The 22,140-nt window shown below is 41.8% G+C and overlaps 1 protein-coding gene across 1 annotated transcript in view; it reads left to right on the plus strand.

Annotated features, from left to right (window-relative positions):
- The window catches only part of GNA12 (G protein subunit alpha 12), an 84,914-nt gene that overhangs the window by 23,433 nt on the left and 39,341 nt on the right, over nucleotides 1–22,140 (plus strand). The window contains exon 2 of the mRNA XM_030212164.1: nucleotides 1,710–1,925. Coding sequence (XP_030068024.1) covers nucleotides 1,710–1,925 — 216 coding nt within the window. The remainder of the gene's footprint in view (nucleotides 1–1,709; nucleotides 1,926–22,140) is intronic.

The raw sequence follows: 22,140 nt of genomic DNA on the forward strand, positions 1-22,140 counted from the left end.
CTCCTCTGACTCCATGTCAAGCGATCCCAAATATAGTCTGTGCTATAGGCCCTCTGGCACTCTTCAGTACTGGCATTAGGCATTTAAAAATTCCCCCCCCCCCCCCCCCGTCTATTTTTGCACATACCCACAGCAGGAATATTCTTCTCTCGTTCCAGCGGTGGTTCTGTGCTCTCCGTGCTGCACAGATAATGAGCCATTATGCTGGGGAATGCTCCTCTCTTATTGTCACGTAGTTTCCTCTGGTTGGTCCATCTTACGTTGCCTAGTGTTGCCTGGGAACGGTGTTGTGATGGTCCATTGTGTTTCAGAATGTTGAGGGTGTTTTTTCTGATTGGTCCGTCATGCGAGGGCGGGGCAGAGAGACATGGTCAGTGTTGTGGTTTCACCACCATGAATCCATGAACCCTTCAGGGAGTGACTTCAGAACGTTGTCTTCAGAACGTTGAGGGTGAGTTTTATTATAGTAGATAATAAACATGTATCCTGTTACATTTTTTGGATTGCGTTTTGATTGTAATCCGTTGGATTGAGTTTTGATTGTAATGCGTTAATGCCTCATTAAAATGGTAATATGCAACCTTTTTTTTTTTGTTTTTATTCATTTTTCAAAATGAACAAGAGAACCAACCTTTACATGGTGGTATACCATGGCTCTTCAGCGTATGGCATCTTAAAATCGAAAAAGATGGGTCATGCCTTATAATGAGAAAAGAACTATCTTCCCTCCCATTCCCTAGGAGTATGCAATATTTTTAATGTTTGCAGACTACAAGCATATTGTAAAGCCAGATTCTTTATCTGAACATGCCAATAAGATATTCAGCCCCCTTTATCAAACCTATAGTAATAATTTGTGCCATTAATTTGTCTTTCTATTTCTTGGATATAGTCATTCCTGTTGAGGATGACTATACCACCCCCTTTGTCAACTGACTTAATAGCAATGCCCAGATTTCTGGACAGCGAGGAGAGGGCTTGATGTTCTTTTCCTCAAGTTGTAGTACAGTTTTTTTTTTTTTTTCTTTTCTAATTTCACAATGTCCTTTAAAACGCATTGTTGAAACGTATGTATAATAGGGTCAGGGGGACCTGGAGTCAACCACAATGAAGTATTTCTAACCATGGATAATTTGTAACTGTCTGGTAAACCGAAAGAGATCCACATGTCTGAAACACATTATACTGTGTTTAAGGAACAAAAATGAGGCCTTTGTATAACGCACTAACTTCAGAATCACCAAGTGCATAGTCTGATGAATTGAAAATTGGTAAATTTATCTCCAGCTGGTTCTTGGATAGTGACATGTCTTTCTCCCTCTCCCCCGCCCCTCCCCGAAATTCCATGTATCTCGTTTTTTATTTGTTTTTAACTGTTTTGTTTTGTATATTGCTATATGTTTATAGACCCCTGATACAGGCAATGTTGCCAAAACGTGACAAAGTCAAGCCCTTCTTCAGTAACGTTCAGTGTAGTGTACTCTTGGCTAGTCCTCCTTCTCTGGCCCATCTTTGCTTGCTTGTTTTGCTTCGTTGGGGAGGGGAGGGGGGTAACAAGGGCAGTTGCCTTGACCCCAAGCCTGTCAGAAGAAGTTCATGCTTTGGGATTCTCTCTCAACATTGCAGATTTTTCTTTTATGAGCATATGTTGTTTTTTTTTTTTGTTCATGTTTTACACTATAATGAATCGTACTGTCTTCTTTTTGTAGGGTACCAGGGTTCTGGTTGATGCACGAGATAAATTAGAAATTCCATGGCAGCACACAGAGAATGAGAAGCATGGAATGTTTCTTATGGGATTTGACAATAAAGAGAGGATGCCTGTGGATCCAGCCATGTTTCAGCTGTATGTACCAGCACTCCAGGCACTCTGGAGTGACTCGGGAATCAAAGAGGCTTTTAATCGCAGGAGTGAATTTCAACTGGTGAGTATTTAGTTAACCTTACCAAATTGTCCAAAGCTGCTTATAGTACTAGTTCACAAACATATATTGCAATAGTATACAATAACTGTAACAAACCCAATAATCTAAGCAGTACAAAGAACTGTATTAACATAAGATATATAAAAACTTCACATGGATTAATGGCCCACCAGAATAGATGAGATTAAACAAAATAGAAAATTCTCTCCTCACCCTCCTTTCTTTTTCTTTTTTTTTTTTTTTGTCATAGTTCCCTGCCATTACTTCCTTCTTGGAAGCTGAAAGAGGGAAGGGAAGAGATTTTAGATTAGGTCATACATATTTTTTCAAGTTTGTAGTTCAAGGCAAATTATATTCAGGTACAGTAGGTATTTTCCTGTCCCTACGGATTACATGTCTTGCTTGAGGTCACTAGGATCCATAATGGAGTTTGAATAAGGATTTCCTGATTTATTATCCTACTGCTTTAATTAGGATCGTCTTCCACTCCAGGGTGGATATAATCTGATGTTCCTCCATTTGTAGAACGATATTTGTGTAATACACCCAAGTACTATAAACAGACTGAAAGTGCCGCACACTGCCCGGTTACCACAGAGTTAGTGTGGTAGTTGGGCCCCCCCCCCCCCCCCCCCCCACACACACACACATGAAATAACCACGTATCAAGAGCTTTACTTGCTGCATGGCCATTTTCTGCAGGAAAGAAAGACTTCCTTTTTACCCACTGCAGTAAAAGGAGACTTCAGCACGCATGAAAACCACGTGCAGACGCCAGCCAGTGCAGGCCCCCTTTTAGGGATGCTAGTGAGTTATTTTGTTCTTGTATGATTTTAGTTATTTTCTGCTCGAAATATGGCACCAATTGGAGTGAGTTTGTGGGATAATCCTGCTCTTCTATGATTTTAGGATTTTTTTTCCAATTAGTCGATTGTTCATTGGATTTGTTTTTGATCCAGATTCTTTCTTCTACATTTATGTTTCATTAGTAGGAGATCTTTGGAGTGGAGGAGTGGCCCACTGGTTAGAGCACCGGTCTTGTAATCCAGAGGTGGCCGGTTCAAATCCCGCTACTGCTCCTTGTGATCTTGGGCAAGTCACTTAACCCTCCATTGCCTCAGGTACAAACTTAGATTGTGAGCCCTCCTGGGACAGAGACATATCCAGTGTACCTGAATGTAACTCACCTTGAGCTACTACTGAAAAAGGTGTGAGCAAAATCTAAATAAATAAATAAATTTGTTAAACCATGGAGATGACTTCTAGTTTGGTCGGGATTTGTTTGTAATTAGTGCAAGTTCGTCTAGAACAGTTTTGCAAGTGTCTTTCCATTGTTGAATTAGAGAAAACTAAGTTACCAAGTTGCTTATTTGACCAAAATTTTGAGGGTTCAATTTTACATCTGGTTTGGAAGGTATGTGATGTCTTAGTAGTCTTAGATGAATGGGTGGATTCTTATGTCTGCTGTAGTACTGAAGTCTAGATATTCCCTACGATCTTTCAGTTTTTCAAAATTACCAGGATCAAATGGGTATCTTTGAAGCACCAATGAAAACTTTTAGCTTTCTGTACTCCAACTATTAAGGAAATATTAAAAGGAGCATGGTCTGACCATATCCTGGGGTGTAATAGTGGTTCTTGTTTTCCAGATAATAGATTACCATCCTCCATCCACAAGTCAATCCTCAAACAAGTATCATGAGTGAGAGAATAGTAAGTGTAATCTTGTCGATCTCCATATATCAGTCAGGTGTCATTGATGCATAAAGTGAATCAATAAGGCTCTGTTAGCTACGCATACAGTACTGCTTTAGCTGAATTATCAAGCACTGTGTTTAGATTTCTCTCACAAGTTTGATATGTTTAGAGCTTCTGAATTCAACACATGAAGAGCCTTGGCACAAGCTAAACACTGGAAGCACTTCTTAGACGCCCAACTCTGGTATGTCCTGAATATATACATGGTGTAACAGACTCCTGATGCAGGCCAGTTGGGCCGAAACACAGCTGTGTCGAGTCATATTACCATATTACCATAATAAATCCATTCAGTTTTTTTACTATTGATGTGTCGTCTTTTTTTCTTTTTTCCTTTTTTTCTATTCGTCCATAGTTCTGGTTTTTGCAGTTCCTTCTATTAATTTTTTGTTTTTAATTTTTATTTTTATTCTTTATCTTCCACTGTTTCTTTTTTGTTTTTTGGATATTTTTTCTTATTTTTTTTCTTTTTTTGCGTCATCTTCGCTGTTTTTGATCACTGAATAGAGCTGGGTCAGATAAAATACTGAAGACTGCCTGAAGCATGAATGTCAGGAGGGGAACTTCGTAGCTTCTCTATTTCCAAAGAAATTCTCTTCCAATACAAGGCATGCTCATGAGCCTTCTGTCATTTGTCATCTTACAAGTTTGACACCACCAGTCTGGGAGTCTGCATTTGTCTATTGCCTTTGATATGATCTCAAAAGCATTATATTCTGCACTCCTTGCCTTGAAATACTACAAAATAGAATTTCATTTCACTTATTGCTTTTGTAAATAAGCACAAAGTGATGTACATCAAATAAAAATAATCTTATATGGTAGGAGCAGTGATGACAAAAAAAAAAAAATCAAGTAGCTACAACAAATTCATCACACAAAACAGTGTAAAGTATTCCGATCCTCTTAAGGAAGACATCCTGTTTAATGCTATGCAGTGGCGTAGTAAAGGAAGATGGCAGCCAGAATATGCGATTCACCCCTGCTGCCCCCACCCCCTACTGCTGCTGAAGTTGATGATAATATTTACAACCTTTGGAATCTTGTATGCACTCATGCACATACTTGGCCTGATATTCAGCACTAACTGACCAGGAATGGCTCTTGACTGGTTAAATAGTGCTTAGCCGGCTAAATGCTAATATTAAGTGCGAGACAGCTGGTTATCTCTGCTGAATATTAGTGCTTACTGAATAGTGGCTAGCCAGCTATATTGTGTATGTTAAAGCACAGGCCGGCTAAGTTTAGCAGGAAAATCAGACCATATAAATAGCAGTCCTATCTTTGCCTGCTATTAACTTAACCAGCCAGTACTGAATATTCACATAGCAACTTTCTTTAAATTAGTCCCTTTATTTTCTAACTGTATCTTTCTATATGCTTCATCGTTGCTTACACCCTTTGCTGTCTATTAAAATGTTTTATGTATTGTAATGTAGCATGCTATGCCATACTTTGTATACTTTGTACTGTTTGAATATTTTTACTGCTGAAATTGTCTATGTTTGACTTACTCTTGCTGTATACTGCCTTGAGTGAATTCCTGCAAAAATTCGATAAATATAGGCCCTAAATTTCCAAGTAAAGAGAGTACAACAGTCCAGGAGAAACATGAGACGTGTGAGATGTAAAAGTTGAAGGCACGTCGGGCTGACCTAAAATGGATACCTGGCAACAACAACACCCCAAACAGATTGCCCATTCTGTTTGGCTATTTGCAACTCATATTTGAGAATAGACTATTTTTTTATTTGATACAAACATATGCCAAGAGACTACAGTAGCAACAGGCCCTCAAATGTGGCCAGATCACGTGCTTGTCTGGCTTGTGATTTAAAGGATTCAAAACCAATAAGGGGACACTGTATTAGATACTAAACGATTCACTATTGAGCATTTTAGGAGCTATACCACTTGGCCCTCCAGGAAATTAAAAACTCTCTGGAATTAAATGATAATAGAACAGTGGAATTTGGAATAGCTTTGGGGCTGCCTTAACCCAGTAGTTAAGATGAAATTTATTATATTTGATGGGGAGAGGGGATGGGTAGGAGAAAAAAAAAAGGTAGAACTAGGAAGGTAGAAGAACAGCTTTTCAAAATAAAGATTTTGGAGAAGCAACACAAAAGGAATGGAACTGCAGAACCAAGAGGAGTTGGAGAAGACAATATAACTTCCAGTGCCTTAAGCAACGATATGAGTGAGGTAACAAGGCCAGCAAGTTTCTAGCGCATATGCTGAAAATAACCAGAAGTGACCGGGGGGGAGGTTAGCGAGAGAGATTTGGAGTCCTGGAAAAAAGCTAGGTTTTTGTTTCCCCCATTGCACAATATTTACTAGGGTTTATTTGGGGCAGAAGGGATGATAAAGGCATATTTAGAAGGAGCAGGCCTACCACAAATTGCAGAGTATGATAGGGAAAGATTAAACATTTACAAATCTAGAAATACTGAAGGCCATCTGGGTATTGGAAGAAAAGTCACCAGCACTTGGTGACCCTCTAGAGAAACTCTTAAATAACTTTAATGCAGGGAAGCAATATCCCATCAACAGTAAAAGAGGGCAGGGACTCCAAAAACTTCAGGTCATATCAACCTATTTCATTATTTAAGTTTATTAATCTTTGACAACAATTTTGGTGGATAAACTTGTAACAGTGGATCTGAAACTGAACCACCCAGATAGTTATAGTTTATTAAAAAGTTTGATATACTAATTCAAAACAAAGTGATCAAAGTAGTTAACAATTAAAAATACAATAAATTAAAGTTTTTAAAAAAGGAACGCCATTTCGAATAGGACAATACTCACACAAGAGAGAAGAATTATAACAACAAATAACAGCAAATAGTAACAACCAAGGTGCCCAGATCTGCGACAACAGGTCATGGGCCTGAAGACCAGCTGAAGTCTTCAGTAATTGCCTAAAAGAGAACTCAGACTTCCTTAGCGTCCCTCCGGACCGGACCAGGATTGGACTGATGGGTTGTGCTCGCCTACCAGCAGGTGGAGACTGAGAAAAAACTCTGACTCTAGAGAGCCAATAGGAGCCCTGGCCATGTGACCTTAGCCTCAGTATTTTCTCAGTCTCCCAGCAGGTAGGAAGTGAGCCCATTAGTCTCTCTTCTTTTCTCTTTAGATATTACAGATATTTGTGATAATTCTTCTGTGCCTGGAATCTTATTTAGAGGCTTGACAGGGTTTCCTTTCTCTTCTTTCTTTGACAGCCTCGGGGGTGTTAAACTCGGGTGTCTCGAGTCCACCCCCCTTCCTCCCCATCTCCCCGGCTTAGCAGGGAAGGGCCGTCCCTTTCTCTGGAAAGGTGTACCGTCTTTGGGAGAGGCAGCCACTTTTAACAGGTAGCTGCTTTAAAAGAATTAAATCAAATAAAAGGAAATTCAAAGAAGCAGCCTTTCTTTCCCCAGACTTCTAACGAGCAGGCAGCTCCAGTGTTTTATTATGATTGAGGGGTTATTAAAAAAAAAAAAAAAACAGAAGAAAATAATTCAGTGTCTGTGACTTTAAACAGCGATTTTTCTCGTCAGATTTAATTTCCTCCATTTTCTTGCGTTTTGGCAGCGGCAGTTTAAAGAAATGAAAAAAAAAAAAAGAAAGGTGCGAACTGCATAAGCGCGGCCACCTGTTTTTTCTGATATGGCTTAAAAGTTCAAACAGCTGCTGTCGGTCAGGCGCAGTTCACGCAGCCGGAACGTGTAAATTTTGCTCTCCCTTCAAGGTTTCTTCGGGTCCAGTGCTGCCTCCGGTTTTTTCGGGGCCTTTTTCGCCGGCTGTTGTTTCTTCGCCGTTCCACTGGGCTTCACTTGTTCGGAGGTGTTGGGCGCGCTGTCGACGATCACCACAGGGCCAGTGGCGCAAACGGCGGCCATTTTGTTTCTCCCTCCATCTTATCAGTCGGGGATCTCTCTGCTGAAGGTAAGGCTGCAGTTCATAGAGCAGTTCGGCTCCAAGATGTGTACACTTTTGTATGTGCTGAACGGCGTATTCTAAAATGCTCTTCACATCAGCAGGCAATATTTGATTGAAAGGGGGCTCCTTTCATATATGGATATATAACAAGCTTTTCTTCTTTTAAATTTCTATGTATCACGGGGCTGTTAACACTAGTTTTTTCTGGTGCTCAGTCATTTTTCATTGCCTGGTGGAAAATCTACATCTTATCATAATATTATAATTCATTTCAAGCATTTTCCTCAATAGCTGTAGTATTATACAGTGTTTTAAGAACTTTAGAAACTTTCTCTATAGGCATAGAGTAAATTTCTGTCTTTCTCATTCCCTGGTGAATAGGACTACATTGTCTAAGAGTCAATTGATTGGTACTTTGCAATTCTGACCATAATATCTTAGTTCCTTTCAAGCATTTTACTCCATGCCTATGATGTTATATAGTGTTTTAAGAACTTAACAGACACTCTCAATGGCTGTAGTGTTATACAGTGTTTTCTTTTTCCGACTTTAAGAAGCCTTCTCTAGAGGCATACAGTATATTGTTCAGATGCCATGGGGATATATCAGCTCTTTCATATTCTCTGAGGGACAGTCCTGTCTACCAAGCTCCCAGTCACTCAGCTGCCTTAGCAGGCATGCTTTATTCATGTCTTCCCTTCTTTTCCAACTGCCTTGAAGCCTCTCATATTTCATTTTAGCTTTCTTCTGGTTTTTACAGGACATATGGTCACTTAGAGAATAAAGTCATCCTTTCACTTAAAGATAGTGGACGGTCCTCAAACCATCTACTCGTGTTTGTCTCTACTCTATCAGTTCAGCATTGGCAGATTATAAACATCCTGGTTTGGTCCAGTATGCCTATACATACCATCTGCTATCTCTTCCTCTTCCTTAGAGACCTGATGTTATATCAAGCTTTCTTGAATTCAGATACAGTCTTGTCTACACTGCCTTCACCAAGTGGCTGTGGCACAACTTCACTTTTTTCGTTACAGGTAATTTCCAAGTTTGTCCTTTTTCATTTTCATTCTATGCGCCTTCACTCCAGAGTGTTCTTTCAATTGGAAGGGGATTCACTCACTTCCTGTGTATTTATACCATAGGTACATAAGTATGGTTATGCTGGGTAAGGCCTAAAGTCCATCAAGTCCAGCATTCATATCTAATGGGCATAGGTACATAAGTTTTGCCATTCTGGGGAAGCTCAAATGTCCACCTTTCTACAGCCAGAACAGCATTAAAGAAAAAAACAAAAACTCTCACGAGAGTATCGAACAGAAATCTCTGCTCCAAAAGCAAGGCTTTGCAGTAATTCTGCAAACTAACGCATACAATATTTGCCATGGCTGTTCACCACTAGGAACACCGGGGACCCTGGGCCTAGGTTCGGTGTTTTAACCTGAAACAAGCTCAACATTCATATCTATTGGGTGTGAGTCTGGTACTACTACTACTACTTAACATTTCTAGAGCGCTACTAGGGTTACGCAGCGCTGTACAAATTAACAAAGAAGGACGTTCCCTGCTCAAAGGAGCTTACAATCTACATCTCAGTGAGGGAGGACGCATGACCGTGGTACGTGGATTAGTGGTATGTGGATTAGGGAGATCCAAGAAATTACAGGCCGGTGAATCAGACGTTCATACTGGGACAATTTTTTTCTGTCCGGAGCGTACTACCATAGCTGGTGGACTCCTATATTCAGAACTTTCTATATTCAGAACTTACCCAACTATGGAACGCCATAGAGATAGGGTTGGAGTTTGTAGCCCTATTTAACTGGTGTCCTTGGTCACCCTTCCTCTTCTCCTCAGGATCCAGAGAATGGCTAGTTTTTTGCTTATGCATTAACCGGTCATTTTCAGCAGTACTCTCTCTTCCGTTCTTTTATAGATCTAAGAGGATGTTCATTGCGCTCTTAGGGTCATTTCATTCTTACCTAGACGACTGCCTAATTGGAGAAAGTCTTAGCAGCAGAGTTCTCGGGTCACGCACCGGGTGTTGCATTTCTTACAGTCTCTAGGTTGGGTGGTGATTGCTTTCTCTACCTCACCAGCTCTCCCTCCACTAGTCCGTTCCCCTCTCTCTCCTTCCCCTCATTCCCTTTCCTCCTTTCCTGAAGTTACTATTGAGGAAACTACACTTCTCCTTTCTTCCTCAAAATGTACCACCTGTTCCTCTGATCCCATTCCCACCCACCTTCTTAATGCCATCTCTCCTACTCTTATTCCTTTTATCTGTCACATTCTCAACCTCTCACTTTCCACTGCGACTGTCCCTGCTGCCTTTAAACATGCTGTGGTCACACCTCTCCTTAAGAAGCCTTCACTTGACCCTACTTGTCCCTCTAATTACCGACCCATCTCCCTCCTTCCTTTTCTCTCCAAATTACTTGAGCGTGCTGTTCACCGCCGCTGCCTTGATTTTCTCTCCTCACATGCTATTCTTGACCCATTACAATCTGGTTTTCGCCCTCTCCACTCAACCGAAACTGCGCTTACTAAAGTCTCCAATGACCTATTACTGGCTAAATCCAGAGGTCAATATTCCATCCTCATTCTTCTTGATCTTTCCGCTGCTTTTGACACTGTCGATCACAGCATACTTCTCGATACCCTGTCCTCACTTGGATTCCAGGGCTCTGTCCTTTCCTGGTTCTCTTCCTACCTCTCCCTCCGCACCTTTAGTGTTCACTCTGGTGGATCCTCTTCTACTTCTATCCCTCTGCCTGTCGGCATACCCCAGGGTTCTGTTCTTGGTCCCCTCCTCTTTTCTATCTACACTTCTTCCCTTGGTTCATTAATCTCATCCCATGGCTTTTCCTACCACCTCTATGCTGATGACTCCCAAATCTACCTTTCTACCCCTGATATCTCACCTTGCATCCAAACCAAAGTTTCAGCGTGCTTGTCTGACATTGCTGCCTGGATGTCTCAACGCCACCTGAAATTAAATATGACCAAAACCGAGCTTCTCATTTTCCCCCCCAAACCCACCTCCCCGCTCCCCCCGTTTTCTATTTCTGTTGATGGCTCTCTCATTCTCCCTGTCTCCTCAGCTCGAAACCTTGGTGTCATCTTTGACTCTTCTCTCTCCTTCTCTGCTCATATCCAGCAGACCGCCAAGACCTGTCGTTTCTTTCTTTACAACATCCGTAAAATCCGCCCCTTTCTTTCCGAGCACTCTACCAAAACCCTCATCCACACCCTTGTCACCTCTCGTTTAGACTACTGCAATCTGCTTCTTGCTGGCCTCCCACTTAGTCACCTCTCCCCTCTCCAGTCAGTTCAAAACTCTGCTGCCCGTCTCATCTTCCGCCAGGGTCGCTTTACTCATACTACCCCTCTCCTCAAGACCCTTCACTGGCTCCCTATCCGTTTTCGCATCCTGTTCAAACTTCTTCTACTAACCTATAAATGTACTCACTCTGCTGCTCCCCAGTATCTCTCCACACTCGTCCTTCCCTACACCCCTTCCCGTGCACTCCGCTCCATGGATAAATCCTTCTTATCTGTTCCCTTCTCCACTACTGCCAACTCCAGACTTCGCGCCTTCTGTCTCGCTGCACCCTACGCCTGGAATAAACTTCCTGAGCCCCTACGTCTTGCCCCATCCTTGGCCACCTTTAAATATAGACTGAAAACCCACCTCTTTAACATTGCTTTTGACTCGTAACCACTTGTAACCACTCGCCTCCACCTACCCTCCTCTCTTCCTTCCCGTTCACATTAATTGATTTGATTTGCTTACTTTATTTATTTTTTGTCTATTAGATTGTAAGCTCTTTGAGCAGGGACTGTCTTTCTTCTATGTTTGTACAGCGCTGCGTATGCCTTGTAGCGCTATAGAAATGCTAAATAGTAGTAGTAGTAGTAGTAGTCATTTGATCTCTCATTTGATCTCTCATCAGATATCTCTGATTTTCTCTTTGTTTAGTCAGGTTGGCGCACAGTCTTTTGTCTCCTCTGCAAACATCCCAGTTTATATTTTTCTTGGTGACCTTGGGCCTTCGGCCATTTCCTCGCTCTATTCTGCAGAATGCAATTTTACTCTCTAATGCCCAAGAAGGAATTTTCCTTCATACTATTGCGAATCTCAGGGTCATCAATCGCGCTATTTAAGTGTCATCTAGTTATCTCAAGAACCTTAGTTCTGTCATTGGGATGCTTCGTGCAGTACACTTTTTGGCAGAAGCTTTTTTGTATATATTTTTTTTTCTGGGGGACCTCAGCAATTCGTTTTACCTTCGGGTGAATTTTGTTTTCCCTACTGACAAACAAGGCGGAGAGAGCTATGTTGGGCAATGGGTTATGTCATCCGCCAAGGAGGAGTTAAGAGTATACTCTTGAGTTTGTACTCATTTTTTTCTTAGTTGTCACCCTGCATTTAGGTGAATGGACTCTCATTTTTTCAGCCTTACTTCCTCACTGCGACACTTCAGGGCTATCTCTTTTTGCCTTCAGGCTCATGAACATTTCTTGCTTCTTCCGTTCAGCAACAGTCTTGACGGAGACAGGGACAGATGCCAACGTCCAGCAGGGGTTTTTCAGCCTTCTTTATGCGTTTCTTCCATCATCTCACTAGGTGTTTACGCAGAACCAAGGCACCCTTCTACATCCGGACCCCCAGTCACTCAAACTTATGGCGTGGTTACTGGGTCTGCAACATCTTTGATATTTTCGCAGGAAGTACTTCAAGTTTTAATTGCTTCCAGACAGAAATCTACATTAAAGTCCTATGAATCAAAGTGGCGACGGTTCACTCTGTGGTACTCCTCTCGCCACTTCATTCCACAAACAGTATCCATTTTGCATGTTTTGGAATATCTTCTGCATCTTGCGAAATCTTGTCTGTCTTACTCATCCATTAGAGTTCATTTGGCAGCTCTATCAGTGATGCATGATACTGTTGACAACCGCACGCTTATGCAGCATCCACTGTCAAAGCGGTTTCTTAAAGGAGTCCTGCACCTGTACCTCCCGCTTCATCCACCAGCTAGGTGAACTAGGTGAACAGACTCTTAAAGTTCTGTTTTCTAGTAGCCATAACTTTTTCTATAAAGTTTTCCTCTTCAAGCAGTGTTTCCCAGTAGCCATTGCAGCAAGTAGATCTATGTGTGGAATACTTCTATGGTTGGTAACTTCTTTTCGGTCTGCTGTAGTTTAAAGTTTTCACCTTTCCCAATCGGTTTTTTCTTATTGGTTTTGTCCTTCTAGCCAGTAGGCGTAAAAGTTTTTCATTGTTTCTAACCCGCTATATCGCGAAGGATCAAGGAAATGAGAATGTCTATTTCTCTTCTCGCTGAGAGGGCAGTTCCACAGCGTATTACAACATATTCCACAACTTCAGAAGCGGGCTCTATTCTTACTACGGCGATTTTTGGTGCTCTCGGTGCACATTGGTAAGTTGGCAACTTAGTCCTAGTTTCATTTTATTTTGCTCATTGGGACACACTACATGTTAGTTGTCGCCAGGTGGCCTATGCAGCATGAACATTTCTCTGCAGTTTTCATAAGGTCCCTCCCTTCAGATTACTGCTTTGGTACTTCCCATCAGTCCAATCCTGGTCCGGTCCGGAGGGACGCTAAGGAAGGAGAAATTAGATCTTACCTGCTAATTTGCTTTCCTTTAGTCCCTCCGGACCGGACCAGGCCCCTCCCATGTTCTCTCTACTCTTTAGCTTCTTTTATTAAGTAGGAAGTGTATTCAGTAGGAAGTGTATTCATTCCTTTACGATTCGTGGAACAATACTATATATATACAGAACTTTACGTGGTCTATACCACTTCTCTGGTGGTTGCTGGTGAGCTCAATTGCTGGAATCTATCTATAAAACCTTAAATACGCCATACCACTTCTCTGGTGAGAGTTGTGGCTGAGCTCAGTTGCTGGAATATCTATAAAACCTTAAATATGATTTACCACTTTTCTGGTGAGAGTTGCTGGTAAGCTCAGTTGATGGAATATATATAAAATCTTAAGTGGGCCATACCACTTCTCTGGTTAGAGTTGCTGGTGAGCTATAAGACAAGTGAGCCATACCACTTCTCTGGTGAGAGTTGCGGGTGAGCTATATTATATGTGAGCCATACCACTTCTCTGGGGAGAGTTGCTGGTGAGCTATATTACATGTGAGCCATATCGCTTCTCTGGTGAGAGTTGCTGGTGAGCTATAGTACAAGTGAGCCATACCACTTCTCTAGTGAGAGTTGCTGGTGAGCTGTAATACATATCGGGCCATACCACTTCTCTGGTGAGAGTTGCTGGTGAGCTCTGATACTTGGCATTGCCGAGTGCTTTGTGGCTGCTAGGATTCCATACGGCACAGAAGGTCTTTCTTTCTTTCCTGCTTTGCTATTCAAATACTGAGGCTAAGGTCACATGGCCAGGGCTCCTATTGGCTCTCTAGAGTCAGAGTTTTTTCTCAGTCTCCACCTGCTGGTAGGCGAGCACAACCCATCAGTCCAATCCTGGTCCGGTCCGGAGGGACTAAAGGAAAGCAAATTAGCAGGTAAGATCTAATTTCTCCTTAATTGACCGGGAGGAGGGGAGAGATTGATAAAATAAAATGCTGAGGAACGTATGGTGGTAGTAGTATATTTTTATTGCTATGTTATTTTATTTTGTATGTGGTTTGTTTCTCACTTAGACTGTTCCAGATATAGCAGGCTATAAATAAAGTTTTATTATTGTTATCAGGAAAGCATGCACCAACATGTGCAAAGAAGAAAATAGCTCTGAATTGATCATAGTTTCTGAAGTCATGAATCCAAGTTTAATTGAGCGATTTGTGTGTCAAATGTCAGTTTTGAGTCGGATAATGCCATGGTATCAAAATGAACTTGGGATGGGTCTGTTGAAAAGAACAGGAGTAACAGAAGGATACCAGAGCGATAAGCAATGGAGAGCGTCAATCGCATAAACTCCTGATAATGGGCCCAAAAGTAGGAAGGCCAGGTTTATGCTCCTTGCAATTTATGCGAGGCAGCATTTGACAGAGTAGAGTGCTTTTATGATATAAATCTTTAAGAAAATTACTTTTGGCGACCAGGTTTGTTACATGTGTTGAGAAGCTATTATAGCACCCCAGAAGCCTATGTCAAGATAAATGTGGGTTTATTTGGAGAGTCTTCATCTAGGAAAGGGCACAAGACATGGCTGCCCCCTTTCCCCACTTTTATTTGCCTTATCCTTGGAACCTTTGGCAGAGAAATTAGATGGAATCTGGATTTAATGGGTGTTCTGATTTAAAGACAAATCCTATAAGATTGTCTTGTTTGTGGATGGTATCTTATGTTGGCATGGCCTAATATACCAGTGCTTTTGAACAAATGTAAGGTATAAGATACTTTAGCTGGCTTGCAAGTTAATGGAAATAGAACAGAGATCATAAATCTCTTTCTTTAATAGAGCAGGCAGTAGAGCAGCTGAAGCATAATTTCTTTAAGTAGGTTCAACACTGACTTCAAATTTCTAAAAGTAAAACTAACACTTTACTTTTTGTGCTGTTCAGGACAGTAGGGAGAAAGCAAGCAGGGGTGTATATTGCAGGGGGAGGGGGAGCCATGCAAATAGCTACTTCCACTGCTGTCTGCTACTCACATCAGGGTAATTTTTGCAAGTTCTTCATTGTGCATTTGCACAGAATTCCCCGTGGAGTGTTTGCTTGGATTTTTCTTTTTACTGACCTTTTCTGCAGAACAGACTGGCCAGTACATATGCTAAGGTGTACCCCAGGTCCTCTTCCAATTCATTCAGCTTTTCAAAACACAGTTCTCAGAAAATTTACAAATGGAGCAAGAGATCCCAGTGTTTACTACTACTATTTAACATTTCTAGAGCGCTACAAAGTGTACGCAGCGCTGTACAAACACAGAAGAAAGACAGTCCCTGCTCAAAGAGCTTACAATCTAATAGACAAAAAGTAAAGCATTTAAATGTAAAATATTTAAGCAGTCAAGCACAAGAGAACAGTCACAGAAGGACTGAAGATGTTGAAGGGTGGTCAGTGTGATTAGGTGTAACTCTGGTTGGAGTAGTGGGAGAAGGTGATAGAAGAATAGAAATGGGTGAGGTAAAAGTAATGAGTGGGTTGATAGGGAGGTTATATAAGACATGTCACTCTAGGGGTGGGTGGGACTAAGTCTAAAGCAGGAGAAGGTATTCTCTGCAGCCTATCTGTGAGATGGAAAATGCTCTCTGAAGCTGCTGCTATAAGTTGTTTAGTATTTCTTGTGTCAAAATAGCTTATAGGTTTTAGCGTAAGACTGAGTTTGGTAGCCGTGTTAGTCCACTCTTAAGGTTATCAATAGAAATCAAACAAAATAAAACATGGAAAAGAAAATAAGATGATACCTTTTTATTGGACATAACTTAATACATTTCTTGATTAGCTTTCGAAGGTTGCCCTTCTTCATCAGATCGGAAATAAGCAAATGTGCTAGCTGACAGTGTATATAAGTGAAAACATTCAAGCATTACTATGACAGTCTGACAGGGTGGGAGGATGGGGGTGGGTAGGAGGTATGCATGGGGACATCAAAGCATATCATTGATATTCTAACAGGATGGGTGTGGATAGGTGAGGGGTGGGGTGATCAACAGAGACATACAGCTTTATGGTTTATAATGGGCTAGGAACCCCAGATCCTTGTTAAGTCCTTTCTGTTGGGTGTTAAAATATTCAATCATTCTGACTTCAAAAGTCTTACGTTCTTGTATGGTAATTTTAAAGTTACCTTTCAGGATTCTCACTGTGACGTCACTGGTACAGTGTCCTGGTCCTGTAAAATGTTGACCAACAGGTGTGGGAACCCTACTGGCACCAGCATTGTTCATGTGATGTCTATGTAAATTGAATCTTGTCTTAAGCATCTGGCCTGTTTCTCCAATATAGCATCCTTCGTTACATTTTTTACACTAAATGATATATACCACATTGGAAGATGAGCAAGTGAAAGATCCCTTTATGTTGAATATCTTTCCTTTGTGGATGATTTTGGGATCCTGTGAAATATTTTGGCATAGTTTGCAACTGGATAAATTACAGGGAAGTGTGCCCTTCTGTTCCTTTTCAGTCTGTGATGGAAGTTTACTTCTGATTAGCTTGTGTTTTAAGTTGGGTGGCTGTCGGAAGGCCAGTACTGGTGGGGATGGGAATATCTCTTTCAGTAATTCATCCTCCTGGAGTATAGGTTGTAGATCTCTTATGATTTTCCTCAGTTTTTCCAGCTCTGGATTGTATGTCACTACAAGGGGGATTCTGTCTGTAGATTTTTTCTCCTTGTACTGTAGCAGATTCTCCCTGGGTGTTTTGAGGGAGGAGGCAATGTTCTTGGAGATTATTTTGGGGTTGTATCCTTTCTGTTTGAAGGATGCAGTCAGACTTTTAAGGTATCTTAAAAAAAAAAAAAAAGAAACTTAAGAGAATATTTCTCTTTGGGGATTGTACTTTAAAAGAGTTAAAACAAATAGAAGGAAATTACGAGAAGAAGCCCTTTTTTCTTTCCCCAGATTTTTCCTGGCAGTCAGCTCGGGTTGTGATTTATTATGCTTGAGGAGTTTTTTCTTTTCTAGTTCAGCTGTGCAAAAATAAATAAATAAATAAAAGATGGGAACAATTCAGTGTTTGAGACTTTAAAGGGCGATTTTTTTTTATTTTCACAATTATGTTCCTCCGTTCTCTGGCGTTTTAGCAGCTGTGAATTGAAAAAATAAAAAATGGCGCGAACCGCTTCGGCGCGCGCCCGCTCTTCTCCGATCGGTCTGAAAAGCTCAGGATGTGCTGCGCTGTCTATTAGCGTCGGAGGAGAGGCTAAAGCATGTTTTTGCTCGGCACCGGAGGGTAACTTTTTCGTCCTCTACCAGCGGCAGCGATTTCCTGCTTCTTCGTTTGCGGTCGCATTTCCTTTCATGTCCTCCGTGTTTTTTCTTCTTTGATCCTCGTTCTTTTACTTTTGGCGCGCTAGGTAGCCATGTTTGCCTCCAGCTGCAGTTTCCTTTACGAGGCAGCGTTTCTCCGGTTCGGTTTTGTTTTTCTCGGGAGTGTAGAAGGAAACGGAGATGTTGTTTCTGGGGTAGTCTGGGGATTTGCAGCAGACGGGTATTTCCCTCGGGTCTTTTCTTCTTTGGCCCAGGGTCTGGCCATGGGTCAGTGGCTGCTCCTCTATACTATATGTTACATAAAGACTCATGTAAGCTCTATGGAGCAGGGATTGTCTTTCTATGTAAGATGTTGTGCGCTGCGGGCATCTGGTACCGCTATACAAATGTTAATACTAATTATAATAATAATATTTTGCTTGTCCCTTATGTTCTTAATATCAGGTCACCCTTTAGGAGATACCTGTATGTTTTGGTGTCAATATCTTTTGCTTTTGTATTTGGTCAGTCTGTTTGATTTTTGTGTGTGAGTAGATAGCGCACAGTGAGGACCTCTTTCACAGTATTTTTGCCTTTTCTCATGTCAGGTATCTGATTTTTGTGGCAATTCAGGTAGCTGCACTTGCTGTAAAAAAAAAAAAAAAAACGGTGCAGGTGTGCATTCCGGATAACGCAAGTGCCCAGCTCATCAGGAGCGGTCCGAGTTCACCACTGGAAGGCAGACTGGGCATCATAATATTGGTAACGGTAGCCAGATTTAAAAAAAAAAAAAACCCCCACTGAGAATTTCCTTGCAGCAGTAGCAGTCACAGGCAGTTTTTTCTGCCTGGTATGGATTGTACTTGTTGGATGTATATTTTTTCTCATAACTTACTTTCTATGGGTACATGTTTAATTTGTTCAATTCTCACCTCTCTGGTTTCAGGGGAGGAAGTAAGATGTGGATGACACTATTTGCGCATGTAGCTATCTGCTCCTATGTGGCCAATAGTTTAGCACCTACCTTTATCAGGTGAGGCTTGGTAGTTCAGGACCCTTGTTTTTTCAGAAGGGCCTATATTTTCTCTGTTCAGTGGGGAAGGCTATTCCTTACTCTTGGTCCAGTTTCGTTTCCGGGTATGTTTACCGGCTACCTGTCACTATCACGGTACTGCAAGCTCTGTAAGAGACAAGTAGGAGTTTGTAGTTCAGGATTCGTGTTTCCACTTTCTACAGTTGAGGCGGAATCATTGCAGAGTTTTCGAGACGGTTATGCCTCTAGCTTTGTCAACTTTCTTTCAGCCGTCTTTCTAGAGTCTTCCTGTCCTCACTGCACTGGTAGTGCGGTAGGGGGCAATCTACAGCGGCTCTTGGACCCTCAGGATTTTGGATTTGTAATCCTCCTATTTTGTTTGTTGGCGGTTCTTGGATCTTCAAGTTTTTGACTTTGCAAGCAGCCTATTGTGTTTGTTTTCAAGGTACCGCGTTCTGCATGTCACATGTTTTTTCTATGGAGTCATTTGAATATGGCATACTGTTTTTAATATCCTTGGATCTGATGGCAACTTACCTACATATTCCTTTCAGAACCGCTTGCCAAAGGTTTTATGCGGTTTGAGATTCTGGGACACCATTTGTTTTTTTTTTTTGTTTTTTTCGCTTTCTTGCACTGCTGTTGTATCTCGCAACAGTCACTCCCACTGTTACCAAGCTTTTGGTAGTGGTGGCAGTAGTTCTTATGGAAGAGAGAATTCTACTTTCCAGTATCTACATGTCCGGCTCATCAGGAAAACTTTTTATCAAGCAAGTTGACCGGTCTTAGACTGAGCGGCTGGCTACTAAGGTGGGGCAGATTCAAATATAGTTCCTAGGTTGCGTTCTTTGTTTGACATTATATTCAGGTTACTGTCCATGACAGCGATTTGTTGGAGTTCTTTCCTAGGCTATGTTTTTCTTGACATTTTTCTGCTATTCTCTGTTCTGGTGTTTCAACCATAATGACCACTACCACCACAGTACTAAGGTTACCACACCTGTTACTAGTAGTAATGCTGGCTCATTCTTTGTAAAAGAACACGCTAAAGCATCCTTACTGCACGTATGTCTCTATAATATGCACAGTGGACATGTTTTATCGTTCCTTGGCAGTTTCCGTGGCGGGGGTGCCTGTTGGTTAGGCAGGCTACCCCATTTTCAGTGGGCAACTTGTCACTTCTTCAATATCTTCAAAATTTGAATAATTTCTTTACTTCTAGAGGCGTTTCTTTCTCTGTGAGAGTCTGTCGGACGATTCCTTGACAGCCTATGTATTTTCTCAAAGATCAATGTAGAGGCTACGATTCATATGGCAGAAGGCGACTTTATTAGCATGGGCAGTTTTTCGCCTTACTGTCGCTCTGTTTTTCATGTGGTTGGAGTTTAAAAAAAACAACGAGATTTATTAAGTGCATTTTTCTCTTTTGTTTCTCCCTAGTTTCAGAGGAATGGACTCTCACCTTATGAGCGTGGTCAGCTGATAGTTCCTTAGTGGGACGCTTCAGTTCTGCAACCTTTTGCTTTTGCTCTGTCCTCACAGGCTCCTTGCTTAGTCTCTCACTGAACTGTCTCGTCAGCGGCAGGGGTAGGTGTCCTATGGCAGCGGTAATCTTCTCTATCTCTTTCCTCCGTTTTTTCTCTGGAGTCGTCTTTTACAAGAGATAGAGACACACGGGGGCCCAGTAGATCTGGCAGCTCCATATTGGTCCTGAGATCCGGGATATGCGGATCTTTAGCGTCTTTCTTGGTGTCTATTCTACATCTTCCTGTTCGCAAGGCCCTGCTGTTCCACAGTCCCATCTTTCATTCAGAACAGGTTTGTTTTGGTCTTCTTCTTTGGTTTTTTTCTACGGCCTTGTTGAGCTAAGACAGGATTTGCTGCGTCAGTAATTGTAACTAGGCTGCAGTTGCATCGTCGGACTGCGTCTCTCTCTCTCTCTCTCTTCTTTACCTGCAGGTTGCAGCTGATTTTTCTTCTGGTTCCTTCTTTTCTGTCTTCCGGAAGGTCATGTTTTCATCTTTCTCAGTCAGTTTTTTCTTGCTGTTATGGGGTCTTCTTCGTGATCTTAAGATAACAACAGATTCAATGATTTCAACATTAACGGGGATCTTGCCAATTAAGGGAGCTGTTACATGATATTTCACAACTATTTCCCATTTTTCGGCGTTGGGATTGTCCTGTCCTTCTGTTACATGGTGTTTCACCACTATTGAACATTTTCGGCGCTGGGATAGTCCTTCTGTCCTTCTAGCCGATTGGTGTAACGGATTGGTCGTTTCTGCTTCACTATATTTCGCTGCATTAGGAAATTCAGACCTTCTAATTGTCTTCTCTCCAGGGGTACAGTTACAGTAATGAAATTCATTTCTCAACTAGATAATCGGTTGTCTCTTTGCAGAGGGATTTCTTTTGGGGGCCCTCAAAGTCCTTTGTATATTGAATGGTCCCTGTCGCCAGTAGGCGGTCTTGGCAACTCCAGTATTTCCTCAGGGTTTTCATAGGGTCCCTCCCGTAACATTACTGCTTTGGTACTTCCCATCAGTCAAATCCTGGTCCGGTCCGGAGGGACGCTAAGGAAGGAGAAATTAGATCTTACCTGCTAATTTGCTTTCCTTTAGTCCCTCCGGACCGGACCAGGCCCCTCCCAGGTTTCGTCTTTTGTTTTCAACAGAATAATAAATAAATAAAACAAACAAACCAGATGCTTCTATATATAGTGACCTTTAAGTGGGCCATGCCATGTCTCTGGTCGGAGTTGCTGGTAGGCTCAGTTGCTGGAATTTATATGTAGCTATAGGTATGTATGGGTTTATATATATAAAGAACTTTAAATAGGGTCTTACCTTTTTCTCTGCTGTGAGTTCCTGGTGAGTTATAATTCATGTGAGCCATCTGGTGGGAGTTGCTAGTAAGCTTTACTGCGAGAGGGACATACCTCTTCTCTAGTGAGAGTTGCTAGGGTGCTCAGTTGCTGGTATGTATATGTAAAACTTTAAGTGGTCTATACCACTGCTCTGGTGGGAGTTCATAGTGAGCTATAATACAACTGAGACATACCTTTTCTCTAGTGAGAATTGCTGGTATGCTATAATACAAGTGAGCCATTCCACTTCTCTGGTGAGAGTTGCTGGTAAACTATAATACAAGTAAGCCATACCACTTCTCTGGTGAGTCGCTGGTGAGCTCTAATAAAAAAAGGGGCCATACCACTTCTCTGGTGAGAGTTGCTGGTAAACTATAATACAAGTAAGCCATACCACTTCTCTGGTGAGTCGCTGGTGAGCTCTAATAAAAAAAGGGGCCATACCACTTCTCTGGTGAGAGTTGCTGGTGAGCTCGAATACAAAAAGGGGCCATACCACTTCTCTGGTTAGAGTTGCTGGTGAGCTCTAATACTTGGCATTGCCGAGTGCTTTGTGGCTGCTAGGATTCCATACGGCACAGAAGGTCGGTCTTTCCTGCTTTGTTAGTCAAATACTGAGGCTAAGGTCACATGACCAGAGCTCTTATTGGCTCTCTAGAGTCAGTTTTTTTCTCAGTCTCCACCTGCTGGAAGGCGAGCACAACCCATCAGTCAAATCCTGGTCCGG

This window comes from Microcaecilia unicolor, chromosome 8, assembly GCF_901765095.1.
Source record: "Microcaecilia unicolor chromosome 8, aMicUni1.1, whole genome shotgun sequence".
NCBI lineage: Eukaryota > Metazoa > Chordata > Amphibia > Gymnophiona > Siphonopidae > Microcaecilia > Microcaecilia unicolor.